The 26,954-nt window shown below is 39.7% G+C and overlaps 2 protein-coding genes and 1 long non-coding RNA gene across 4 annotated transcripts; 1 reads left to right on the top strand and 2 right to left on the bottom strand.

Annotated features, from left to right (window-relative positions):
* Positions 1-13: 13 nt before the first annotated feature.
* LOC123650064 lies at positions 14-6,703 on the bottom strand. The gene is made up of 3 exons (XR_006739250.1): positions 6,393-6,703; positions 6,176-6,312; positions 14-46 (listed from the first exon to the last, which is right to left on the bottom strand). It is a non-coding gene; the product is annotated as an uncharacterized LOC123650064 (long non-coding RNA).
* TAF5 (TATA-box binding protein associated factor 5) lies at positions 6,609-20,860 on the top strand. The gene is made up of 11 exons (XM_045568478.1): positions 6,609-7,198; positions 10,083-10,320; positions 13,433-13,748; positions 14,507-14,670; positions 14,782-14,917; positions 15,562-15,682; positions 16,410-16,539; positions 17,804-17,968; positions 18,767-18,944; positions 19,123-19,300; positions 19,798-20,860. The coding sequence occupies exons 1-11, from the start codon at positions 6,640-6,642 to the stop codon at positions 20,013-20,015; spliced, it is 2,403 nt and encodes an 800-aa protein (XP_045424434.1). The 5' UTR covers positions 6,609-6,639; the 3' UTR covers positions 20,016-20,860.
* ATP5MK (ATP synthase membrane subunit k) lies at positions 20,845-26,924 on the bottom strand. 2 transcript variants are annotated; one of them, XM_045568479.1, is made up of 5 exons: positions 26,812-26,899; positions 26,186-26,435; positions 22,955-23,050; positions 22,773-22,865; positions 20,845-20,948 (listed from the first exon to the last, which is right to left on the bottom strand). In XM_045568479.1, exons 3-4 carry the CDS (start codon positions 23,039-23,041, stop codon positions 22,776-22,778), a joined length of 177 nt encoding a protein of 58 aa, XP_045424435.1. In that variant the 5' UTR covers positions 23,042-23,050; positions 26,186-26,435; positions 26,812-26,899; the 3' UTR covers positions 20,845-20,948; positions 22,773-22,775. The 2 variants fall into 2 exon arrangements, with proteins under 2 accessions (XP_045424435.1, XP_045424436.1); XM_045568480.1 differs by lacking the exon at positions 26,186-26,435 and having other exon boundaries at positions 26,812-26,924.
* Positions 26,925-26,954: the final 30 nt, after the last annotated feature.

Below are 26,954 nucleotides of genomic sequence, written 5' to 3'. Positions count from 1 at the left end.
CGCACTCCACTCTCCCATTGAAAAGCTGGACGCTGTCTTCACCGCCCTTTAAAAACAACGAAATTGGTACTGTTTCAGGCAACGATATTCTGTTTGCATCAACTCATTCACAGAGCCCTGAACTAGGTGCTATATGACTTTGAATTACGAATAATGATGATTTCAATTTGAGTACCAAGTATGCATTTCGTCTGTATCAAATGAGCTCCAAGATTATTTCCGTTAGGAAGTATAACATGAAGTTCCTGTTTTGAAATATGTTAGTTTATTTATCTTGAGGAAAAAAATTGTATTGACACGGGATGGAAATCTAATCGCTATTCAAAGACCGTCCATGATACTGCATCACATAAAGAAAAGTCCATTATATTTAATTCAACAAACATTTATTGAGGATTTACTGTAGAAGGAACGAAGACCTATCCACGTACATCCCACCCACGCCTAATTTTATTAGGAAAGAGGTTTGGAGTTGGCTTATATTGTCCTTGCTGACTAAGATAAAGCTGGCCAATGTCATGATGCCTGCAAGCCAGATTCAGGAAGTGAAATGGTCCCTAACAAAATGATGCTGGGGGCAAAGTCACATCTGAGAGAATTTGTTGTTACTGAGCAAAATTAATGCTAATTTGGGAGTGGTGTACATACTTCCTAGGGAACTGATGAGTTAGTTAATACACTTGAGCTTGCTTGGGGACAACTGAATTAGATTGGACGTATCTATTGCTCCTGGGACCAGACTCCACCTCTCCCTCTGCAGTACCAAAGTCTTTTCAAGCTTCAGATAGTAAAGTGTATATTTCAGAGGGTTAGGAATGGGAACTTGACTATGATATTGAAAGAGGATGACTGAAGAGAGAGAGAGAGAAATTGAAAGAGAAAGACCTAAATACACGTGATATTCTCCTTACAAAGACATAAGTATATAAGAGCCTCGTCATAATTACATTAGATAAAATCATAGCTTCTAACCTTTCAACATTGTAAGAGCTACCCAGTTATTCAAACACCAACCTAGGTGTTGCTGTGAAGATATTTTGTAGATGATCAGTTAACTTCAAGCAAAAGAGATATCTTGATAATCTGAGTGGGCATTATCCAATCAGGTGAAGACTTTAAAAGCAAAACAGATTTCCCTGATGAAGAAATTTCTCAGATGGACTGCAGCATCATCTCCTGCCCAGGAGTTTCCAGTGTGTTGGCATGCCCTATAGATTTTGGACTTGCCCAGCCAGTTACCATGATCTTGTAAGGAAATTCCTTGCAAAAAAATCTCTTTGTCTCTCTCTCTCTCCCTCTCCCTCTCTCATTCTTGCTCTTGCTTTCTCTCCCCATATCTATCTATCTATCTATCTATCTATCTATCTATCTATCTATCTATCTACATCCTACTTCTTATGTCCCTCTGGTAAATCCCTGACTGATACATATGATAAATGGTTTAATTATGTAGTATTCACTATATGTGAGGTCTTCTAGAATATGTATCTCTTTCAGAAAATGGAAATTTCATCTATCGTTATTGCAGTCCAATCTTTCAACAAATGGTGCTGGGACAACTGTATATGCAAAAGAATGAGGATGAACCCCTACCTCACACGATATACAAAAATTGACTCAGGGGCCAGGTGTGGTGGCTCACACCTGTATTTTCAGCACTTTAGGAGGCCAAGGCAGGAGGATTGCTTGAGCCCAGGAGCTTGAGACCAGTGTGGGCAACACAGCAAGACCCTGTCTCTACAAAAAAAATTTAAAAAGTAGACAGGCATCATGGTACATGCCTGTAGTCCCAGCTACTTGGGAGGCTGAGGCAGGAGGGATTGCTTGAGCTTGAGAGTTGGAGGTTGCAGTGAGTTGTGATCATGCCACTGTGATCATGCCAGCCTAAGTGACAGAGTAAGACCCTGTGTCACAATAAATAAATAAATAAATAATTAACTTAAAACAGCCCGGCACAGTGGCTCACACCTGTAATCCTAGCACTCTGGGAGGCCGAGGTGGGAGGATCGTTTGAGCTCAGGAGTTCGAAACCTGAGCAAGAGTGAGACTTCATCTCTACTAAAACAGAAATAGAAAGAAATTAGCTGGAAAACTGAAAACATATAGAAAAAATTAGCCGGACATGGTGGTGCATGCCTGTAGTCCCAGCTACTCAGGTGGCTGAGGCAGAGGGATTGCTTGAGCCCAGAAGTTAGAGGTTGCTGTGAGCTAGGCTGACGCCACAGCACTCTATCCCAGGCAACAGAGTGAGACTCTGTCTCAAAAATTAATTAATTAATTAATTAACTTAAAATGGATCATAGACATATATGTAAAGGCTAAAAGTACAAAACTCTTAGAATAAAACATAGGCGTAAATCTTCACAACAGTGGGTTTTGCAATGGTTTCTTAGATATAACACCAAAATCTCAAGCGACAAAAGGAAAAATAGATGATTTAGAATCAAAATTTGAATCTTTTGGCCGGGCGTGGTGGCTTACACCTGTAATCTTAGCACTCTGGGAGGCCAAGGCAGGTGGATCATTTGAGCTCAGGAGTTCGAGATCAGCCTGAGCAAGAGCAAGACCCCATCTCTACTAAAAAAATAGAAAGAAATTAGCTGGACAACTAAAATATATATATAAAAAATTAGCCAGGCATGGTAGTACATGCCTGTAGTCCCAGCTACTCGGGAGGCTGAGGCAGTAGGATTGCTTGAGCTCAGGAGTTTGAGGTTGCTGTGAGCTAGGCTGATGCCAAGGCACTCTAGCCTGGGCAACAGAGTGAGACTCTGTCTCAAAAAAAAAATGGTTAAAAAAAATTTAAACCTTTTATATTTCACAGGACAACATCAATAAAGGGAAAAGACAATTGATATAGTTTGGATATTTCTCTCCTCCAAAACTCATGTTGAAATTTGATCTCCAATGTTGGAGGTGGAACCTAAAGAAGGGGTTTGGGTCATGGGGGCAGATCCTTCATGAATGGCTTGGTGCTCTATTAGTTCCTATGATAATTGATTATTTAAAAGAGCCTGACAACTCCCTCCTCTATTTCTTGCTCCTGCTCTCTCACTATGTGATCTCAGTATACACCAGCTCCACTTGCCTTCTGCCATGAGTGGAAGCACTTTGAGACTGTCCCTAGAAGCAGATGGTGGCACCATGCTTCCTGTACAGCCTGCAGAGCTGTAAGCCAAATAAACCTCTTTTCTTTGTTAGTTACTTAGCCTCAGATATTTCTTTATGGCAACCACAGATGGACTAAGATAACAGCCTACATGTGGGAGAAACTTATGCAAATCATATATTTGATAAGGGACTAGTATCTAAAATATATAAAGAACTATTATGACTCAATAATAAAAACGCAACTAACCCAACTTTAAAGTGAGCAAAGGATCTGAATAAACATTTCTCTAAAGAGAACATACCAATAAGCACATGAAAAGATGCTCAACATCATTAGTCATCACAGAAATGCAAATCAAAACTATAATGGTATGATACTTCACCCTACTAGGATGGCTGTAACCAAAAACACAGATAATAACAAGTTTTGGGGAGGATATAGAGAAATTGGAACCTTCATACATTGCTGGTGGGAATGACAAATGTTATAGCAATTTGGGGAAACAGTCTAGCAATTCCCAAAAGATTAAACATAAAGTTACCATATGACCCAGCAATTCCACTCCTAGGTATACAAAGAAAAAGTAATATGGAAAAACAGTATGGTAGTACCTCAAAAATATTAAAAATAGAACTACCACGTCAACCAGCAATCTTACTTTTGGGTATATATCCAAAAGAACTGAAAGCGGGGTCTTGAAGAGATATTTGCACACTCCTGTTCACAGTAGCATTATTCACAATAGCCAAGAGGTAGAAGCAACTCAATTGTCCATTGGCAGATGAGTGGATAAACAAGATGTGGTATATACATACAATGGAATGTTATTCAGCCTTGAAAAGAAAGGAAATTCGGACACATGTTACAACATAGATGAACCTTTAAGAGATTATACTAAGTGAAATACGCCAGTCACAAAAGGACACATACTATATAATTCAACTTACGTGAGGTATCTAGGGTAGTCAAATTCATAGAGACAGAAAGTAGAATGGTGGGTGTCAGGGGCTGGGGAGAGGGAGAATGGAGAATTTCTGTTTAATGGGTACAGAGTTTCAGTTTGGGAAGACAGTAAATAGTAAATTTTATGTTTTATATACATTGTACCCCAATGCAAAAATAATACACATTTGGCTGGGTGTGGTGGCTCATGCCTGTAATCCCAGCATCTTGGGAGGCTTAGGTGGGAGGATTGCTGAGGCCAGGAGTTCAAGATCAGTCTGGACAACATATTGAGATCCCATCTCTACAAAAAATAGAAAGATCAGCCGGTTGTGGTGGCACGTGCCCATAGTCCCGGCTACTCAGGAAGTTGGGACAGGAGGATTGCTCAGGTCCAGGAGTTTGAGGTTGCACTGAGTTATGATCTGGCCACTGTACTCCCTCCAGCCTAGGTGACAGAGCGAGAACCTAACTCTTAAAAAAAAAAAAAAAGTAACACATACTTACTATAAAGAACTAAAACGACCCTGGCAACATAGTCTTGTCATTCATGGCATCTCCCATCTATCTAAGTGCTTAATTATCAGTTAATTATCAAGTTAGTGAGTTCTGAATCAGAAAAATAATAATTGAATGATCCTGAGGAAAAGGATGAATTCTCCCTATCTCATAAGAGTATACCATCAGGTTCAGGTTCTCTCTCTCTTGGCCAGTACTGAGTAAATAAATGCTAACCAATTCCTGCTCATCTCTTTTTCTCCCCATACTCCATATTTCACATTCTTACTTAGATATCCAATTAGATTAGCTTTGTATTTCTGTCTTGAGATCACCCTGGAACATCATGATTGTACTTTCTTGATCAAACATTTATAGGACACCTTTTTGTTTGTTTAAATTTATTTTATTTATTTATTTATTTATTTTTTGAGACATAGTGTCACTTTGTTGCCCTGGCTAGAGCGAGTGCCGTGGCGCCAGCCGAGCTCACAGCAGCCTCAAACTCCTGGGCTTAAGCGATCCTATTGCCTTAGCCTCCGGAGTAGCTGGGACTACAGGCATGCGCCACCATGCCCGGCTAATTTTTTCTATATATATTTTAGTTGGCCAGGTAATTTCTTTCTATTTTTTTTAGTAGAGACGGGGTTTCACTCTTGCTCAGGCTGGTCTCGAACTCCTGACCTTGAGCGATCCACCCGCCTCGGCCTCCCAGAGTGCTAGGATTACAGGCATGAGCCACCGCGCCCGGCCTAATTCCTGGGACTGCAGGCGCGTGCCACCACACCTGGTTAATTTCTCTATTTTTAGTAGAGATGGGGTCTCTCTCTTGCTGAGACTGGTCTCTAACTCCTGACCTCAAGTGATCCTCCCAGAGTGCTAGGATTACAGGTGTGAACCACCATGCCCAGCCTACAGAACACCTTTTAAGGTGGAGTAAAAATAACCAATGGCTATTTATTATGTGCTAGGTATCACATATCTTGTTTAATCCTCAAAACAACACTATGAGGTAGGTACTATTATCTTTATTTTAGAAATTGGGTAACTGGAATATAGTGAATTAAGTAACATGCTCCAGTTAAACATTACCAGTATCTCAGAAGGTCATTCAGCTACTAAGCTAGGTCAAAGGAAGCCAATAAGACCTCAAAACCAACAACCTGAACAAATGTGCTATATTTTCCCAATGTCCCTGGCTCATTTTTCTCGTGTAATTCTATATTTATCCCACAGTTACGAGGTTCAAATGAGATAAAATACTCAGCAGGGTTTTATAACCTATGAAGCATATTGCAAAATAGCATATATGATTTTTAAATGTATAATTAAAATAGTTTATTTGTAATAATGGATAGCAGCATGAATACATAATGTACACATTTCACAATCACAAAGTTCTGGTATTTTTAAAAACTTTTAATTGCAATACAACATATATGCTGTAAAGTTCACAAAGCTTAAGCATGCAGCTTGATAAATTTTTTTTTTTCTTTGACAGATGTCTCCCTATGTTGCCCAGGCTGGGACTACAGGTACATGCCACCGCGCCCAGCCTCTACAAAAGTAAAAATTACATTTAAAAAAAGTAACCATTATACATATCAAAATATAAAACATTACCAGTATCTCAGAAGCCTTCCTCTTGCAAACAGTATATGCTTTTGAGTTAGAGACCAGAATTCGAAAGCTGACACTTGCACTTTCTCTTGTGTGACTTTGGCAAATTATTTAAGCTCATTGAGTCTCCGTTGAGCCATCTGTAAAGCGGGAATAACAGTATCTTACACAACTGTAGCATTAAAGGAGGTCATATAATGTGAAACATCTATCACAGTACCTGAATATAGATGGCCTGCAATAAACGGTAAATGTCAGGCAAATGTAATAGGCGGTCAACTCCCACTTCCTGCCTTTCTTTCACTCATTTTTGAAAGTTACTCTCTTTCCTATTCCTTTTCTCCTTCTTTCTTGCCCCGCCTACTGCCGTAAATGGCATACCAGAGCTGTCGTGAAATGTTCCTCCCCGCCCTCCATGTGGCGAAAACGCAATCACGCTTGACGGCGCAAGGTGGCTCAGCCGCAAGATGGCGGCGCTGGCGGAGGAGCAGACGGAGGTGGCGGTCAAGCTAGAGCCTGAGGGACCGCCGACGCTGATACCTCCGCAGGCGGGGGACGGCGCGGGCGAGGGTAGCGGCAGCACTACCAACAACGGCCCCAATGGTGGCGGCGGGAACGTTGCGGCGGCGTCGTTGGCTAGCGGGGATGGCGGGACCCCCAAGCCCGCGGTGGCTGTCTCCGCCGCTGCCCCGGCGGGGGCGGCCCCGGTGCCTGCCGCTGCTCCGGAGGCCGGCGCTTCCCACGACCGACAGACTCTGCTGGCCGTGCTGCAGTTCCTACGGCAAAGCAACCTCCGCGAGGCCGAAGAGGCGTTACGCCGTGAGGCCCGGCTGCTGGAGGAGGCAGTGGCGGGCTCCGGAGCCCCGGGAGAGGTGGACAGCGCCGGAGCTGAGGCGGCTTGCGCGCTTCTCAGCCGGGTCACAGCCTCCGTCCCCGGCCCTGCGGCCCCCGACCCTCCGGGCGCCGGCGCTTCGGGGGCTACGGCCGTCTCGGGCTCAGTCTCAGGTCCTGCGGCTCCGGGGAAAGGTGAGCCGCGGGGTCCTGCGGAGGCAGGGCCGGCATGAAGGGGAGTGAGCCGGTAAGGCAGGGGCTGGCAGGCCTGCACCTCTGCGGGCTTGTTTTGAATTTCCTGGGCCCGCCTCTAGGGCCACATGCCCGCCCCTTTCTCTAGTGCGCCGGCTGCGCAGTCAAACCCCCTTCTGAGCTGTCAGTTCCAGCTAGAGGCTGAGGAGAGCTGTTGAGCAGAGGGATATATAGAGAAAGTGAGCGCAGAGAGGCAGGGACCTGCAGGCTTTTGGTCTCTTTCCTCTCATTTGGGCTTTGGAGCCTTGGGCAGGTCCGCATTAACACTGACAGTATTTGTACCGTTTCATATTGGCGTGCTTTAAGTACTTTAAATTATATATCTTAATTCTCACAGTTCCACTGTGAGACAGACATTACCTCTATGTAGAGATGAGAAAACAGACTTCTTGAGAAAGGCCAAGGGACTTGCTTTGGACCGCATAGCCAGGGAGTGATGGAACATGATGTAGCCAGTATTTCTCAAAATATGGGCTAAGTACCACCAGTGTCAAGTCTTTTGGAGGATGCAGATTCCCAGGCATCGCTTCAAACTTAGTGAATCAGATCCTCTAGAGGTAGAGTCTGGGAATCTGCATTTTTTTTTTCCCGAGGCAGAGTCCTGCTCTGTCACCCGGGCTAGAGTGCCGTGGCGTCAGCCTCGCTCACAGCAGCCTCAAACTCCTGGGCTCAAGCAATCCTTCTGCCTCAGCCTCCCAAGTAGCTGGGACTACAGGCATGTGCCACCATGCCCGGCTAATTTTTTCTATATATTTTTAGTTGTCCAGCTAATTTCTTTTTATTTTTAATGGAGACGGGGTCTTGCTCTTGCTCAGGCTGGTCTCGAACTCCTGAGCTCAAATGATCCGCCTGCCTTGGCCTCCCAGAGTGCTAGGGTTACAGGTGTGAGCCACCGCGCCCGCTGGAATCTAAAGGGGTACTGACATATTGTAAAGTTTGAGAACCCGTGTGTTTAGGAATAGGCATTGGACAGACCATTTTGTCTTTGCCACTTTTACTTGTGACATGCTGATTAAGTAATTTTTCCTAAGGTTGAAGTTGAGTTTTTTCCTCTTTATTGAATGGGTTATGATGAGGCTGTTATAATATATATATGTAAAATGACTGCTACTGATAAATTTATGCTTCTGCACCTGTCCCTGACACCTGAGGCTCCCCGACCTTCACCTAGCAACTGTTGTCACAAAGTCCATACAGTAAAACTCAAACACAATATAAGGTCTCAAAGGTGATCCTGAGCCAACAATAAATGTTTATTGAATTAAATTATCCAGTGCAGACCCTGTAGCCAGATTAATCTGTATGAGGCCTAATCTTTGCAGCATTGCCAGAAGTGAAGTATGAATACATAGTGTTGTAATCCATAAATAGAAATGTGTGAAAATATGATTGAGAGGAATCTTTACTGAATTTTGTGAATGAACTAAAAAATGCATTATATTATTGGTTATATTGCTGTCATCTCTTCAGAAATTTGACCTATTTATTATTATTTTGTTTATTTATTTATTTTGAGACAGGATCTTGCTCTTTTGCCCAGCCTAAAGTGCAGTGGTGTCATTGTAACTCACTGCAACCTCAAATTCCTGGGCTCCAGAAATTCTCCTGCCTCAGCCTCATGAGTAGCTGGGACTACAGGTGTGGACCACCATGCCTGGCTAATTTTTCTATTTTTGGTAGCCTCTTGCACAGGCTGCTCTTGAACCCTGACCTCAAGCAGTTCTCCCGCCTTGGCCTCCCAAAGTGCTAGGATTATAGGGGTGAGCCACTGTGCCTGGCCTATTATTGTTATTATTTTTTATTGGGCAGTCCCCTGAACCAGAATAGGTTCAGAGAGACTCCCAACTTGACCTCTTTTTAGATCATAACTGAAAAACCAGAAAGGAGGAAAAGAGGCCATCAGAGTAATAAAAAAAAAATGGTGGTTATGGAAATTGCTTTAAGCATATAATTATCTTTTGGAGATATAAATAAGGCATAGTCCTCACCACCCTTAAAATGCTTACATTTTACAAGGAGTAATAGATGTACACATATGAAGGTAACACAGGATAGGATATGTTACAAAGTATGCAGGTAGCTCAGAGAGCTGGGTATGTTTGTTACTCCAGGGCACGGCTTGGTGGTAGTATGTGCCACTTGCACTGTGCCTTGAGAGAAGATTAATAGTTTGATTTATACATAACATCTTTTATACAATTTGTCTAAATAAGGTAGTTCCAGGAAAAATACTGAATCTTTTTATTATTGATTTGAAAATTTTATTTTCTTTCTTTCTCTTTCCTTTCCTCTTTCATTTCTTAGAGACAGACAGGGTCTCACTCTGTTGCCCGAGCTGGCATGTTGTGGCGTGATCATAACTCACTGTAGCCTCAAACTCCTGGGCTCAGGCAATCCTCCTACCTCAGCCTCCCAAGTAGATGGGGCTACAGGCATGCATCACAATGGTTGGCTCATCTTTTTATTTTGTAAAGATACAAAATAAATGCAGCAGCCTATGTTGCCCAGGCTGCTGTTGAAGTCCTAGCCTCAAGCGATCTTTCCACCCTGGCCTCCCAAAGTGCTGGGTTTATAAGCATGAGCCACTGCACCTGGCCTGAAAATTTTATTTTAAGATATGGACTTGCTGAAGAGGTTTTGGCCTGGGTGACTTAAACAAGTGAAAAATCTCATTAAAAGATTATGTGATTGTGTTGGGGAAGAGAGGCTGATAGGAAAGAGACAAACATCTAAGAAATAACTCACTTCTGGGCCTTAGCCAAATAGCCATAGTCACATGGTACATATCAGCACATTTTCTTAGAAGTTGTTTTATGTTTTTAAACAGCTGGAAGTGTAATTGTGGAAGACCAGCCAGATGTCAGTGCCGTGTTGTCGGCCTACAACCAACAAGGAGATCCCACAATGTATGAAGAATACTACAGTGGACTGAAACACTTCATTGAATGTTCCCTGGACTGCCATCGGGCAGAGTTATCTCAACTCTTTTATCCTCTGTTTGTACACATGTACTTGGAGCTAGTCTACAATCAACATGAAAATGAAGCAAAATCATTCTTCGAGAAGTATGTGAACTTTTACGTATGTTATGCATACATAATTTATGTGTGTGTATATATATGTACACATCTCTAACCACACAAATGTAAGATTACAACGTAAAAAGTATTTTGTGAAGGAAAGGTACCTAGAGCTATGAGAACTTCAGATGAGAGGTTTAATCTAGTTGAAGAAGTAAGGGAAGGGTCCCAAAGGAAGTGATGCTTGAGGTAAGATCTGAAGATTGGGTAGAAGTTAACCCAATGAAGATGGTAAAGCATGTGTAAAAGCTCCGTGACAGGAGGCATCATGGTAGGTACAAAACCTGAAAGAAGGCCAGCATAGCTGGAGCAGAGAATGGGATGGGGCTGGGGGTGGGGTACGCAATGAAGCTGGGAATTGGTTAGAAACTAGAACAACAGGCAGGTTCTTGGCCTATGTTGAGGGTTTTTGTTTATCCTAAGAGCAGTAGAGAGTGATAATGGGCAGGATTAGATTTGGTTGAGAGTCACTGAAAACTTAAACACCAGTGGTGTAAATAAAAGTTTATTTTTGTAATAGGAAGAGCAGTAGGAAGCTGGGTTGGGATTAGATTAGACCGAGAGTGACTGAAAACCCCAACAACAGAGGCTTAAATACGATAAAGTTTTCTTATAAAGGTAGGAAGTTCAGGACTGGTGTGGTGGATCCTTGATTATCAGGGCCTCAAGCTCCCTTAGTCTTGCAGTTCCCACCTTGTGGCACAAGATGGGCTCTCTAGCTATAAGCAGCAACATCAGTGTTCTAGTCAGCAGGGAGGGCACACATCCTTCCTTTTATATCTTATCAGTCAGTGGCCACACCTAACTACAAAGGAGGTAGGAAATGTGGTCTTTACCTAAGTGTCTATGTGCCCAGCTAATATTCAGATGTTCTATTATGGAGGAAGACAAGAAAAATGGATATGAGAAGACAGTGAGGCATCTCTGCTACAGAGTCATTAAAGGACCATGTCAGTATTAGATATGCATTTTGAAAGGACCTTCATGCAGTGGAGAAAACAGATGGTGGGGGGACAGAATGCCTGTAAGTGGACCAAATTTGGAAGTTATTGCAGTGGTTCTCAACTGAGGGGGATATTGCTCCTTTCCTTAGGCCATTTGAAAATGTGTGGAGGTGTTTTTGGTTGTCATAATAACTAGGGGGAGGGACAGAGACACTAAATGTTCTAATATGTGTAGATAGTCCCACTTAGCAAAGAATTATCCTACTAAAAATGCCAGTAGTACCCTTGTGGAGAAACACTAGACTAGGTTGTGGTAGAGTTCACTTACCACAGAAGGTAGACAGATTCATGACACACTTGATGGATTTGATATGGAGGTGAGGGAGATGGAGGTATCATTGATATTCCCAGGTTTCTGGCCCCTCCAGCTGGATAGGGATGCCCTTCACTGATACAGAAAACCCTGGAAGAAGACTTGGTTTGTCAGGTCATCGAATAATCTTGAATTTTGATTTGAATATGCCTTTGACTCATTTGAGAGATGTCAAGTTGATAGGAGGATGATATATAAGAGCTCAGAGGAGAGGTAGGGACTGGAGCCATAGATTGGAGTTGTATGGAATATCGATGGATATGGATGTGCTTGACTAGGGGAGAGTATAAAAAAAATTGGTAAGAAGGCTAGGCCAGAGGAGCTCCAACATTTAATGGCTAAGTAAAAAAGATATAAAAGGAGAGGCCTGAGAAATAGGAAGAAAACCAGGAGAGTGTTGAGTTATAGAAGCCAAGGAAAAGGAGTGTTTAAGGAGGAGGCAGAGCTTTTAACAGTGTGAAGGAGAGCTCTTTAATATAAGCAACAGAGCCTGAAACCAAGACTTATCAGATAATAGGTAGTAGTAACAGAGGAACAGTAGAACTTAGCACTCCTGGCTTCTATACCATTATATTCATTCATTATACTAGCATGCCTGTTAGAAGGTATATAAAGTAAAATGTTCTGTAGCTTAGTGGTTTTGAGGAAAAAAAATTAAGAAAGGCTAATGATGATAGAACTTCTACTCTAGAAGCTAATTTCTCTCATAAGTACTGTCATCAAAAAACTTGTTGCTCTTCTAGTCTCATGGTATTAGCCATCTCCCCACATGGGAAACTGGAATATCATAGAGGATTCTCTGTCTCCCTATTATGGACAGTCTCAGCCTTTGCCAGGACCCCATGTTCAGATGTAAACATCAAGAGGCTGAGATTTCTAATTTCGTTCAAATCTGGACAGAAACCCTTATGTGTTGCTAAGTCAATGGGGTAACACAAATAACAGTTTAGAAATTTATTGGCTATGCTGGAGCCCTGATATCTTTTCATTAGTCATTGTTTTCTAAATGTTTTTGCATTGATTGCTGCTCTTAGTGAGTGCCAAATACATGTTCTTTAATTTTACTTTCTTGGGAAAATTAAGATTTGTAGAAATGAAAGTACATTTAAATTTATTAATTGTCACCAAGACTGAAGGCTTTGTTTCATTGCTTTTGGTAACAGTGAGTAAATGGAAGCACTCATTGTTTGCTATCAATATTTTTTTGTTCTTTAGTGATAATATTAATAAAAAATTTATTAATATTTAATAAATATGTCTGATATTAAGAATATAGGAAATAATTTAAAATGGTGAGTTTTAAGAGAATGCCAGGTATTGATTATTGTTGAGAGGCAGAGTGATAGATACATTGAGTTCATTATACTGTTTTCTACTTTTATATATTTGAAATTTTCTATAATAAGTTTTAAAAAGTGGGTTTTGAGAAAACATAATATTTAGTAAAGCAAGGGTTCTAACATTTTCAAATGTGTACCAGTTTCTTTTGAATAGTGGCATTTATTTAAAATTCTGATATATTTAAAATGGTGATATTTATTTAAAATTCTCTTAAAATATACATTTCATTAGAAAATTTAATTGGCTATTTTTAAGATGAATTCAGAAATTGAATTATAATCATCTTGAAATGAATTACTTCTGATCTTACAGTTTAGTTCAGGATTATTGAGGCTACTACATTGAAAATATTCTGGGATGGTTTGTATAAATATATGGGGGTGAGGCAGATCCCTTAATGATTACATTGAAAAATGACTTTTTAAAATCACTGAAACAGGTTCCATGGAGATCAGGAATGTTATTACCAGGATGACCTACGAGTATTATCTAGTCTTACCAAAAAGGAACACATGAAAGGGAATGAGACCATGTTGGATTTTCGAACAAGTAAATTTGTTCTGCGTATTTCCCGTGACTCGTACCAACTCTTGAAGAGGCATCTTCAGGAGAAACAGAACAATCAGATATGGAACATAGTTCAGGAGCACCTCTACATTGACATCTTTGATGGGATGCCGCGTAGTAAGCAGCAGATAGATGCGATGGTGGGAAGTTTGGCAGGAGAGGCTAAACGAGAGGCAAACAAATCAAAGGTATGGGAATGAACCTAAGAACTATATAATACAGATTATGAAAAATTGTAGCATTTCCATCTACATAGTTTACACATTTTTCTTGTAGCTAGCTTGTAAATAATTTTACACTGTAAAATTTCATGTTCTAAGGATGATGTATGTATGTGAGGATTTGTGAATGGTTGCATTTAACAGAACCCTGACTACAGTGGCTGCAACTAGTAAAGAGTTTTTCCCACATAAAATGAATCCCAGAGGAAGGCCTTCCAGGGGTGGCATGAGGGCTCCACAGTGCCATCAAGGTCCCTGGCTCCTTCGAGTTTCTGGACCAAACATCTTTAAAATGTGGCTTTCTACTTTGCACTCACAAATTTTAGCATTGCAGCTGCATTCCAGGAAGAAGGGGGAGGACAAAAGGCATATATCCCTGCTGAGTCTCTCCCTTTTTATCAGAAAAACAATGTTTTTTTCTAAAACTGTACCCAGTATATTTCTGTGTACCTGTGTTGGCCAGAATCATATTATATGGCCATTCCTAGCTGCAAGGGAGCCTGGGAACAGAAATGATTTAACTGAGCACATTGCTGCTCCAATAAAATCAGGGTTCTGTTAGTAAGGAAAAAGGGAAGGATGGCTGTTGGGTAGATGAGTACAGAACCCTGCTTCAGGGTGTAAATTACTATATTGTAATTGTGATTCATCCTATCAAGATATGAAAAGGGTATATTAATGAACAAAAAATTGATTTAAAAAATGTTGGCTTTTTTGACTTGTAGGTATTTTTTGGTTTATTAAAAGAACCAGAAATTGAGGTACCTTTGGATGATGAGGATGAAGAAGGAGAAAATGAAGAAGGAAAACCTAAAAAGAAGAAGCCCAAAAAAGACAGTATTGGATCCAAAAGCAAAAAACAAGATCCCAATGCTCCACCTCAAAACAGGTGAGGGAAAAAACCTCAGGAACTTGTGTGGAGGTGTAAGACAATATGTTATAGAGGGTTCAAGTTTGTTAAGATTCAAAGGGTAATTTCTAGTCTGTTTTTCTTTTACAGAATTCCTCTTCCTGAGTTAAAAGATTCAGATAAGTTGGATAAAATAATGAATATGAAAGAAACCACCAAACGAGTGCGCCTTGGGCCAGACTGCTTACCCTCCATTTGTTTCTATACATTCCTCAATGCTTACCAGGTTGGTAAAATAATTGGACAATTTCTGCCTGGAAAGTTGTGTAAAACGGTGATTTATCATTAAGAGAAGCTTAAATGTGTTAACTAAAATGGAGTTTTGTTATTTAAACTCTTGATATTATTTAAAGACAGCAGTTAGGAAAAGAGAATTGGATACTGCACTGCATAGATAGGAGGCAAGGTTTAAAAGATCTTTAGCAACTTGCAGTTACCAGAATCTTGCTTATACTTGACTCTCATTTCACTGATCAGAATTCTGCTAGCTTTTGAAGAGAAGGAAACTGTGGTTCATCTCTGTTGAACTTGGTTTAAATACTTATATAAACTTAATATTTTAAATGAAGAATTCTGTGTCTTTATAGATTTCTTATAATAGGCTGCTGAGAATATATTTAGTAAAGTGCAAAAATGATTAACATTTGCTTCCTATCATGCACTACAAATATGGAGAGCAAAAATGGAGTGATGACATGTTCTCCAAGCAAGTCCTTTTAGGCAAATGGGTTTTACACGAGAATAAAATCTCAAATGATCTTTTATATGAGAAAAATAACCATCATTATGTATTCTCTAAGATGTGATTATAATTCTCCCCAACTCTCAAAACACTATTGTTATAGTCTAAAATTTTTTTTTTATTGGCAGGGTCTCACGGCAGTGGATGTCACTGATGATTCTAGTCTGATTGCTGGAGGTTTTGCAGATTCAACTGTCAGAGTGTGGTCTGTGACACCCAAAAAGCTTCGGAGTGTCAAACAGGCATCAGGTAACTGAGATGACCTCTCAGGATGTAAACTTGAATCTTTATTCCATGGAATATACACAGGAGGTTATGATCTTTGCAGAAATTCACTTGATGTCACTTTAATCAGGATGCTAACATTTCCAACAGTGAAAAGAGAACTGGAGTGGCAATCAGGAGACTGGGGTGCTAGACTGGTTGAAATTCTCTGGGCATCAGTTTTATTCATCTGTAGAGTGAGATGATTAGGCTAGAAAACTTCTTAAAGTTAAAAATCTAACATTTTATGAATCTTTGTTTGCAAATTTTAAAATACCTTAAATAGTGGAAGAATACTTTCTGTTTTAGCCACACAAATGGCTAAAAAAGAACAGGTAAGGTTAGGATTTCATTTAAAAGGAAGTTTTTTGCTAACATTATTATTTCAATGAAGCAATACATTTTACATTATTTTAATATTCCATAGTTTTCATTTTTGTGAAACATTGTGGTATAACGGACAAACGCATTTCAGTCCTGGTTCTAACACTGAGTAGCTGTGTGCACTCTAGCAAATTATTATCTGTTCTGAACCTCAGTTTCCTCTGCTATACACTGGGATGATAGCACCTAACTTAGAGGCATTGGCACAGTGGTTGGTATATAGGAAGGAATGTTCAAATGTTAGTTCCTCTCAACCATGATCTGATTGCTTAAAATGTTTTCATAAATGTACTTTAAAAAAAAAATCATTATTTCTGGACCATTTTAGATCTTAGCCTCATAGACAAAGAATCAGATGACGTCTTAGAAAGAATCATGGATGAGAAAACAGCAAGTGAGTTGAAGATTTTGTATGGTCACAGTGGGCCTGTCTATGGAGCCAGCTTCAGTCCAGATAGGTAAAATACAAACTATAAAAATTAAACATTGCTGTATTATGTTTAGAGATTATAAAAGTTAACTACTGGAAACATTATGCAAATGCTGGGAAAAGTCTGTTAGAAAAATCTCATGGTCGCCTGTCATTCATTATCTTTTAGGATCTTGCCACTTGCAAATTCATCCTGGGGTACTGGTGTACAAGATAGCAATTTAATGTATACTCAGATTTATAGAATCAAGATGCATAGCTTTAAGGTTTACTGGTTTTAAAAATTAGCTTCAGTTTTGTTTTAACCCTGATATGGGTTGAATTGCTTCTTTGGGTCCTTGCATTGTGTTTTGTGGCTACTTCATCAAAGACAAATTCCTGATATTTAATGGCATATTAGCTATCAATTGAACATTTATCTTTCTATAACCAAAAGAAGTAAGAGGATACTAAAAAGGAAATTTGAAATTGCTGGTTTAGGTTTTGCTTCCCTTATAGCCATATGATTCCAGTGTGACCCTATGTGTATAGATACTTGCCTATTTTTCATGATCTCTAATGTTCTATAGAAACGGAGGGGAAAGTATTTTGTATGCATAATGTCATCTCTGTGTTATTTAGATAGATAATAGCTTTCAACCCATCAAGGTTTTCATCTTTATGAAACTTTGAGAATGAGGTTTTTTGTTGTTTGATAGGGTTTAGCCAGATGATACATTTTTTTACTTGAGAGAAACTTGATTTCAGTGAAAACTGCAATACTTTTTAAGTATTTAGCTTTTGTGTTAATCCCTGAAAGAGTATTTTTGGTATGTCTGTAGTGTTTTTTTTCCCCAAAGACATTTCTTTTTTAATTCTTATACAACTCATACAGTATAGGAAAATAGCATCTCCATTTTAGAGTCAAAAATTGTTGAGTTTTAAGTGATGTATTACATTTCTTAAGATTTTCTCAATTGACCTTATTTGACCATACTTTTTGTCATTACCCTGGTTATTTTTTCTTTTTCTAAAAGAACTGTGATTTTCTCCCTAATAGACTGGTAAGTTTTTTTTGTTTTTTTTTTTTAATAATCTTACCTCATTCAGTAGGTGCTCAGTATATGGAGTACCAAAGCTAAATAACATTAGTTCAGTTACTTTCAACTCTTGATTATCTACTGTGAATTCCATGTATGAATTAAAAGTGAGATGTAGCATGTTAGCTACATTTAATATATTCAAATATACAGAGAAACTGGGTAGGTAACTAAGTTATTCTGGGAATTAAATGTATCACTTTCTCTTCTCAGGAACTATTTGCTTTCCTCTTCAGAGGATGGAACTGTCAGATTGTGGAGCCTTCAAACATTTACCTGTTTGGTGGGATATAAAGGACACAACTATCCAGTATGGGACACGCAATTTTCTCCATATGGATATTATTTTGTGTCAGGGGGCCACGACAGAGTAGCTAGGTAAGAACACTGTGATCTTATGACTGAGTCCATTCAATGAACAAAATGGTTTCAGTCAAACTTGTTTCCACTTCCATTATTCAGCATCAACTTTTTGAGAGCACCAGCATTTACAGCTACTTATTTGCAAATGAATTCGGGACAGGAGTTATTTATCTGCAATTATGTAGATTCCTGCTTTTCTTTAAGTTACTTTATTAACATTCCTCCTACCCCTCACCCCGCCCTCAATCAGATGCTTAGCTCTGTCTTCCATTACCACTGTGAGTGCCTTTGTTTCCCTGTCATCTCCTTAAACATTTTAGGATGAGGTAGCTCACACTGGAAACTATGTGGTGGCCAAAACCAGGGGAGGATACTTTTCTGTGGTTTAAACTAGGAGTAGGGAAGGAAAAGGAGAGAACAGATCTATACAGAGAAATTAAAGAAATACAGAACTTAAAGAAAATTTTTTAAAAATTAGCTGGGTATGGTAGTGTGCACCTGTAGTTCTAGCCACTCAGGAGGACTGCTTGAGCCCAGGAGTTCAAGGCTGTGGTGAGTGATGATCATACCCATATTCTTGCACTCCAGCCTGGGTGACAGATCATTTCTCTCAAAAAAATTGTAGATCAACTCTCTTTCCTAAGAATGTTATCAATTCTCATTCTATCTTCTTTCCTCAGTTAACTAGTAAGGGGGACCCGTTTGGAATGAACATTTCACATGGATGTTTCTGTATTTATTTTGGATAGATTTATGGTATTTCATAGTTAACTACTAATTGTCATCTTTTGTTTTCAATAACTTTTTAAAAAGACTCTGGGCTACAGACCACTATCAGCCTTTAAGGATATTTGCTGGCCATCTTGCTGATGTGAATTGTACCAGATTCCATCCAAATTCTAATTATGTTGCCACGGGCTCTGCAGACAGAACTGTGCGGCTCTGGGATGTCTTGAATGGTAACTGTGTAAGGATCTTCACTGGACACAAGGTATTTACACTTTTATTATTCTAGCACACAAAGTTGCTGCCAAGATACAGATATTTTTCAAACCAGTGACATGTACATTTTAAAGATACCATTCATTCCAGTAAACTTTAAAATTTTGTCCTATTTTCTTAGATATACTTAACTCTACTTTAATCCTTTCCATGGACTTGTTTCCTAGGGACCAATTCATTCCTTGACATTTTCTCCCAATGGGAGATTCCTGGCTACAGGAGCAACAGATGGCAGAGTACTCCTTTGGGATATTGGACATGGTCTGATGGTTGGAGAATTAAAAGGCCACACTGATACAGTCTGTTCACTTAGGTTTAGTAGAGATGGTGAAATTTTGGCATCAGGTAAATGACTATTAATGGCTTTGTGGTAAAGGGTAAATGGTATGTTAAAAGGAAACACAGTGTTGATAATTGCAAAACTAAGTCCCGCTGTTTTAGGTTTTGCTTCTCTTTAGCTTTATGATTTCAGACTGTTATCCCATGTATATATTGACTTCGAAGGTTTAAAGCACTGCTTGAAATGCTCTTTTAGAAGTAATAGTTGGTCAAGTTTAGATTTTTCACCAAAAATATACAGTAACTAAAGTATACTGGATAAAATGTCAGAATCTAAATGTGATGGGTGGCCCAGGTGCAGTAGCTCATGCCTGCAATCCCAGTGCTTTTGGAGGCTGAGGCAGGATGATTGCTTGAGCCCAGAGTTTGAGGCTGCAATGAGCTATGATTGCACCACTGCAACTCCAGCCTGGGCAACAGAGACCCTGTCTCAGAAAAAAATAAATAAATAAAAGATATAAATGTGATGGATGCAACTAATGGTTTCCATTGATTTCCCTTAGGTTCGATGGATAATACAGTTCGGTTATGGGATGCTGTCAAAGCATTTGAAGATTTAGAGACTGATGACTTTACTACAGCCACTGGGCATATAAATTTACCTGAGAATTCACAGGAGTTATTGTTGGGAACATATATGACCAAATCAACGCCAGTTGTACACCTCCATTTTACGCGAAGAAACCTGGTTCTAGCCGCAGGAGCTTATAGTCCACAATAAACCATCGGTATTAAAGACCTGGAAGCTACTGTTTGAAAAAGGGAGACTAAAAGCAAATACCTCAGTGATTAATATTTAAGCTACAAAGAATGTTTTTATCTATATAGATCTGGAAGTATGCTGCTTGGAAAATCTGAACTGGACAGTTCCACATTTCTATAGCAACCACATTTAACTAATTTCCGTTAGTTGAATAAGAGGTATTATGTTTGTGGAGGGGACATTTATGGTGCTTTGGATTGTGTGGAAACTATGCATTTTCTGTTCAAATGCTATTTTAATTTATTATGTTTAGAAAAAAAGTCGATTTCAATAATTCATCCTGCTTCAAGATTCAAATTAAGAAATGTAATTAATACTGCGTCTTGAATTTTAGCTGAAGAATTCAATGAGCCTGTATGTTTCCACTATAAAAATGTAGTTACTATATGGCACTCAAGTACTGTTAAATGATCCACTAACATTTTTTTCTTGGCCCATGATTAGTGGAATGTATGTAACTAAGTAGGGTGAACTACAATTCCTTTTTTTAGGTCTAGATGAAGTACACCCATCTACTGACATCTGAATTTCTATCTGTCGAGTTGAGTGCACCCAAACACTCTAAACCAGGTGAAGAAATTTAGCTTCCATGTTCTACTTCAGCTAAAACAGCTACATACAACCTAGTACACTTGAAGTCAGATAGACATTTCAGTTGCTTACCTCCAGTACTGAGCCTTGCTTTGGGAAACTAAACGATTTAGACCAAGTCACTGCCAGTTTTTGCCTTTGTTGCATTTTGTACAGTTTTTATATTTTTGATATCTTGTAAATAAAAACAACCAGCTTTTCCAGGTTCATAATTTATTGTACAAATTGAGTATCACATGATGAGGTGACATTAGCTTCTCCAGGCATGGGAACTTAACAGATGACGTACAGTTTAGAATCCTATAAACAAAGTGAAAACAGTTTAAAAACAAATGTGTTCAACACTACTTTTAAGACATTCAAGAATTACTACAATAGGACTATCCGTGAGCCACTTGAAATTGGATGCAAATTCATCAGATTCTCAAAGGAGTCAATAATACCAAAAAAAATAAGATATCTCTCAGCTTAATACATTTTAACCTAATACTCAGCCTTTATTTAACAAAGGAGCTGCCAACAATTTAGTATGATCCTAAAGGCATACTACAGGAAAAGTCTAGTATATAAAGTAGCATTTCAAATAGCAGAAAACAGATAAGCATCTGTTATTTTATATTTTAAACAATTTCTCCATTTTTATAATGGGGATACTACTGCCTTCCCAAAGTTAGTAGGTACCTAATATGGAAAATTGGGCAAAATAATATGTGTTTATCAGGAATAAGCCATGGACCACTGCATTCTGGGCTATGCATTCCCCTAAGGTCACTAGTTTTGAGATTGGAAAAGCTCTGTTTGTTTTTTTAAGCTCTGTTGCCCAGGCTGGAGTGCAGTGGCTTGATCATAGTTCACTGAAACCTCTAACTCCTGGGCTCAAGCAATCCTCCCACCTCAGCCTCCAGAGTAGCTAGGACTGCAAGCATGCACCAGCATGCCCAGCTATGGAGAACCTCTTGAAAGCAGAAGAAAACTCTGAAGGAGAGCTACATTAAATGAAGATCTAGATTTTGGGCTTTCCATATACCATCTATTGCCAACACAACAGATACCTACTCACTTAGGGCAAATAGGGGTTGGGGGGACTGTAAGAAAATAAAGTCTATGGGGATTTAAAGACAGAATTAATTATATCAACATTTGAAACTAGCAAATGATAAATATCTGCAACTGATAAAAAGGTTGGTTAATAATTATTACATGAACAGGCTACACAAGTTACCCAAATTGTTAAATAATGACATGCATGAATAAGATGTCAAGAAAAATACAAACGGTAAACAAATGGAAAAAAATGTGCTTCATCAAAAAACAAACACAGTTTTTTTTTCTCATCAAATTAGCAGAAGTCAGAAACTGGTATTATTCCACACTGGCTGGGGCAAAAGACACACCCACTTACAAAGTTGGGTGCCCCATAATTGTTTGGGAAAGCTTTACCCTAAGAAAATAATCATAAATACAGATGCTTCATGCTCTGAAGCATTCACTGTAATATTATGTATAAAAAAATTTTAATGGGAAACAGACTTCCTTTGAAATAGTTCATATATTCATAAACACTCATGCATTCAATTTATAAAGAAGAGGCCGGGCGCTTGGTGGCTCACGCTTGTAATCCTAGCACTTGGGAGGCCGAGGCGGGTGGATCGTTTGAGCTCAGGAGTTCGAGACCAGCCTAAGCAAGAGTGAGACCCCGTCTCTACTAAAAATAGAAAGAAATTATATGGACAACTAAATATATATAGAAAAAATTAGCCGGGCATGGTGGTGCATGCCTGTAGTCCCAGCTACTCAGGAGGCTGAGGCAGTAGGATCGCTTGAGCCCAGGAGTTTGAGGTTGCTGTGAGCTAGGCTGATGCCACGGCACTCACTCTAGCCCGGGCAGCAGAGCGAGACTCTGTCTCAAAAAAAAATTAAAAAAAAAAAAAAAAAAGGAGATATATTTGTTCTAAGACAAAATTATAGGCATGATCATAGCCATGGAAAGCCAAATAAGGTATTTTAAAACATCAAAAAAAGCTAAGCCAAAATGTTAACAAAAATTGTCAGGGAAATGGGATATGGACAATATTTTTCTCCTTAATGGCTTAAGTTATAAACTTTTAAATGTCAACTTCTTACCATTTATGTTGCTTTCACAGCTGGAGTTTTTTTAGACCTTAACTTGAAGTATAAGATCATCAAAGCAATGCCTCCATATGTGGCCAGTACACACTGAAAAAGAAAGAATAAAGTAAACAAGAGTTGTATCAAATCTGTATTATTCTAAAATATAACTGCTTAAAGGTATCATTAATACTTACATTCATTCTACCTGTGAGAGTATAAGAGTTGAAATATTTTTTAATACCAGTGAACTGGAATTGGGCATCAGTTTCTGGACCTGCCATGATTCCAATCTTTTAAAAAAAAAGAAAGCAACAATACATTGGTTTGGATGCAATTTAAAAGAAAATAAGTTCTGGGTTTTTTTTTTAAGTTAAAAAACTTGAAATCATTGCATATAAATACTATAAATTTTTATCTATGTCTTACCCAACACAGCAGTAGCAAAGGTGGTGGAAAAACCCTTGCTGATAAGAGCTTTTGGAAGCAGGGCTTTACCTTAGTTGCTGTTTCATGAATGCTCAGCAGAGGAAGAGAACGCAGTCCACTCTCTGACCCAATAGAGCTTAATGTTTTCATCCCTGGCTTTATCCAGACCACGGTACATTGTACATAGAATTAACCAGTTTTTTTTTTTAAGCCAGTCAAATTTAGCAGTAGGGGGATGAATACCAACTTTAGTGACACTAATGTTAATAAGTTCTGATAACCCAGTACCATTGGACCAGCCTGAATTAACCAGTTTTAAGACCATTGCAAAGTTGGAGCTTGTGGTATTTTTCAAACTTTCACAGACGGGTGACCACCAACTAAACAGCTCAACTCACAATCCCTACTTTTACAGTTTTTCTTGTTATAAATAATATAGGACCTCCATGGGATGGGGGAGAAGGGATCATTTAGTTGATACTAGCCATTAATGGTGGTGGGGAAGATGGAATCCTTACTTCTTACACCAACACAGACAAAAGATTTAAATGTAAGTAGCAAAGCCAAAAAATCCTGAGAGAAAACATGCAAATATTTTAATCATCTTAAGGAAAAATATTAAGAAAGGAAAGCCAAAAAGGTAAAACATAAAAGGATAATCAACTTTAACCATCAATGAAATGTAAAATAAGACCAATATTTAACCATCAAACTGGCAAAGATAAAATTATGATAATAAGCAGTATTATTAAGAATGTGGGGCCTGATGCAGTGGTTCAGGCCCGTAATCCTAGCACACTGGAAGGCCAAGGCAGGAGGATGGCTCAAGGTCAGGAGTTCAAGACCAGCCTGAGCAAGAGTGAGACCCATCTCTACTAAAAACAGAAAAATTAGCTGGGCATCATGGCATGTGTCTGTAGTCCCAGCCACTTGGGAGGTGAGGCAGGAGGATTACTTGAGCCCAGGAGTTTGAGTTTGAGGTTGCAGTGTTGTAGTGTGCTATGACGATGCCACTATGCTCTACCTAGAGCAATGGAGCAAGACTTTAAAAAAAAAAAAAAAAAATGGGAAAATAAGCATTCTCTGTTGCTTGTTGCTTGGAATGTTAACTGGTACAATTTTCCTAAAGTGCAATTTGGCAGTAAGTATCAAATTATAAAATGAATGTAACACCCTTTTATCTGTTTCATTTTTTTCTCCAGGAGTTTACCCTAACTGAAACATTACAAAGTAGAAACACATTATATAGTTCAAGAATGGTCACTGAAATACTGTTTGTGAAAGTAAAAAACCGGAAAAACTAAAAATCCACCTATAGGAGACTGATAAATAATGGTTTCTATTGGAGGAAATACAATGTGCACAGACCTTTGTGTACTGACATAGAAAGATGTCCCCAAGTAATGTGAAATATTTAAAAAATCCTATTTCTGGATATTATATCATAGAGCACATCAATGGTTCTCAAAGTCTGGTCCCTAGACCAGCAGCATTAGCATTGTTGGAAACTTGTTAGTACAAGTTTCTCAGGCCCCATCCCAGCCTACTGAATCAGAAACTCTGGGGCCTAGCAACCTGTTTCAGTAAGGCCTCTAGGTAATTCTGATGCACACTAAAGTTTGCAGTAATAGAAAAACAAATACTTAATAAGTATTTGTTACTTAGTAAGTATTTACAGGAAAAAAAGCCCTGGAAGAATATTTATCAAACTTTTAAGAGGGGTTAATCTGTAATACCTGTGTATTTTACAAAGGCGTGTATTTCTTTTATAATAAAAAATAGCAAAGACATGTTCAAAAGGTCACCATAATAAGAGTTGAAAATTCGTATGTATGACCGCCTATCTACCACGACCGACGCCACGCCGAGTCGATTGGCAATTCAGACGAGCCGGTCGAGGTCCGGTCGAGATTGGTAGGCAGTGGCAGCGACTCCGCTGGCTCTTGATGAAATGCAAGAGGGAGAGATCTGTGAGGGAGTCCTTGCTATGGAACTGGAACTCCGGGGTTTACCATTCAAAGGCCTTCAGAGGCATTCTTGTGCAAGAATTGGCAACGAAAATTTGAGACAAATGACCTTAATTTCGAACATTGTTTCAAGAAGGTTATTGGAGCAAGAAAGGAAATCCAAACTCCTTAGGTCCTCTCAGAGGCCTTGGCAAGTCTAGCCCAAGTAGGAAAATCTCCATTAAAAAACTTTTATGTCTCCTCCCAAGACAATGGAAAAAAAACTTTTATGATATAGCTTTTATATCAACTGTTTCATTTTACTAAACTTATTAAAGGCATACTTTTTTACCCATTCATTTCATGATACATTTTTGGATTCATTTCTTATGATATGAAGTAGGTTTCTAGGAGAAACCCTATAGAAAACAAGGGTTTAACTTTATCAAATCATTAACTGATAACCCCCACTACCATGATCTAACAAAACTTTTTATGAGAATATGTCTAACAATATCAAGATGCTTTAAATTTCCCTCTAATTTACACAATATGGGAGGAAGGCTGATATTCATAACATCCCACAGAGGACTAATTCTGACTGCAGGGAAGGGCGTGATACGAGAAATTTAGTTTGGGTCTTTAAAAAAAGCAGGACTCTTGAAATGTTGAGATGGAGAGAGAGTGGGGATTGGGGGTGTTGCTGACAAGATAAATAATAGGAGTAAACTCAAAAAAATTGGGTCTGCACCCTTCAGAAAACTGCAGGTTACTTTAGGGCAAAGATCAGAAACCTTTGTGTTACAGTGGCCTTTGTAAGACTCACAAATGTGATTTAATGTTAAGTGGCAGCCTGTGGGAAAATCAAAGGGAACTGGGCCTTTGTTTTGTTTCCTAATTAAGCCACTAACTGCTACTACATATAAGGAATCCTTCCATACCTCTCTTCACCTGTAAAATGGGCATTTCATTAAAGGCCCAAAGTGACCACTAGCCCTTGCTACTTTCTATGTTCCTCGATATTGCTATTCTCTTATCTGACTGGACACCTACCTGGAATGGTGAGACCACGAGGTAAAGAAGGCAAAGACGAATGAGAACCGCTCAGGTATCAGAAGCAGCCTCTTGCACGTCAAGGAGTTTCCAGCTCTCTGTTCTGGCTACCCCCTAGCCAGAGGCCTTCCCGCTGACCGTACAAAGACTGAAATCTAACCCGGGCCCCCCTCTCGCGTTGACACAGGCTGCAGCGCAGCTAAAGGAGGCCTGGATGGCCAGCTTCCTAAATATAGCTCAGTGGAAACAGCTAGGGGCATACAGAGGAAAGGAGATTAATTTGGTCAGAGATGGGGCAGAAGCCCGAGTCCTCGATCAATCAGAGGATGACCTTGGGGGACTCCCTCTGTGGAAGGCCTCATTTTTCTTCACTAGAAAATGCAATCGAAGGGTCCTCGGAAACTGTGGGAGCCTTTGGGCGCGCCTATCCGCCTCGCCTCGAGGCTTCTCACCCACTGCCCGCCCCCTTGCGCCCGCCCCTCGTTTTCCCTGGCTCCTGCGCCATTCCCCGCCGGTCTTGCCCTCCAAGGCGAAGACCTCGCGGTGTCCCCCGACCCAAATCGGTCAGATTCTAGGCCCGCCCCGCAAAGCCGAGGCGCGAGGTCTGAGCCCCCATCCTCACCCACCTCACTAAAGCCACAAATTCCGCAGCCAGTGTCCTTCAACGTTCGCAGCCTCCCCTCGGCCCAGCCGGAAGAAGCCGCCTCCCCCCGGTGCGTTCGTCGGGCCACAGGGGCTTTCTGCGGCGATTGGCTACGGCTTGAAGCCC

This window comes from Lemur catta, chromosome 14 (genome assembly GCF_020740605.2).
Source record: "Lemur catta isolate mLemCat1 chromosome 14, mLemCat1.pri, whole genome shotgun sequence".
NCBI lineage: Eukaryota > Metazoa > Chordata > Mammalia > Primates > Lemuridae > Lemur > Lemur catta.
This window is presented reverse-complemented; position numbering and strand designations above follow the sequence as displayed.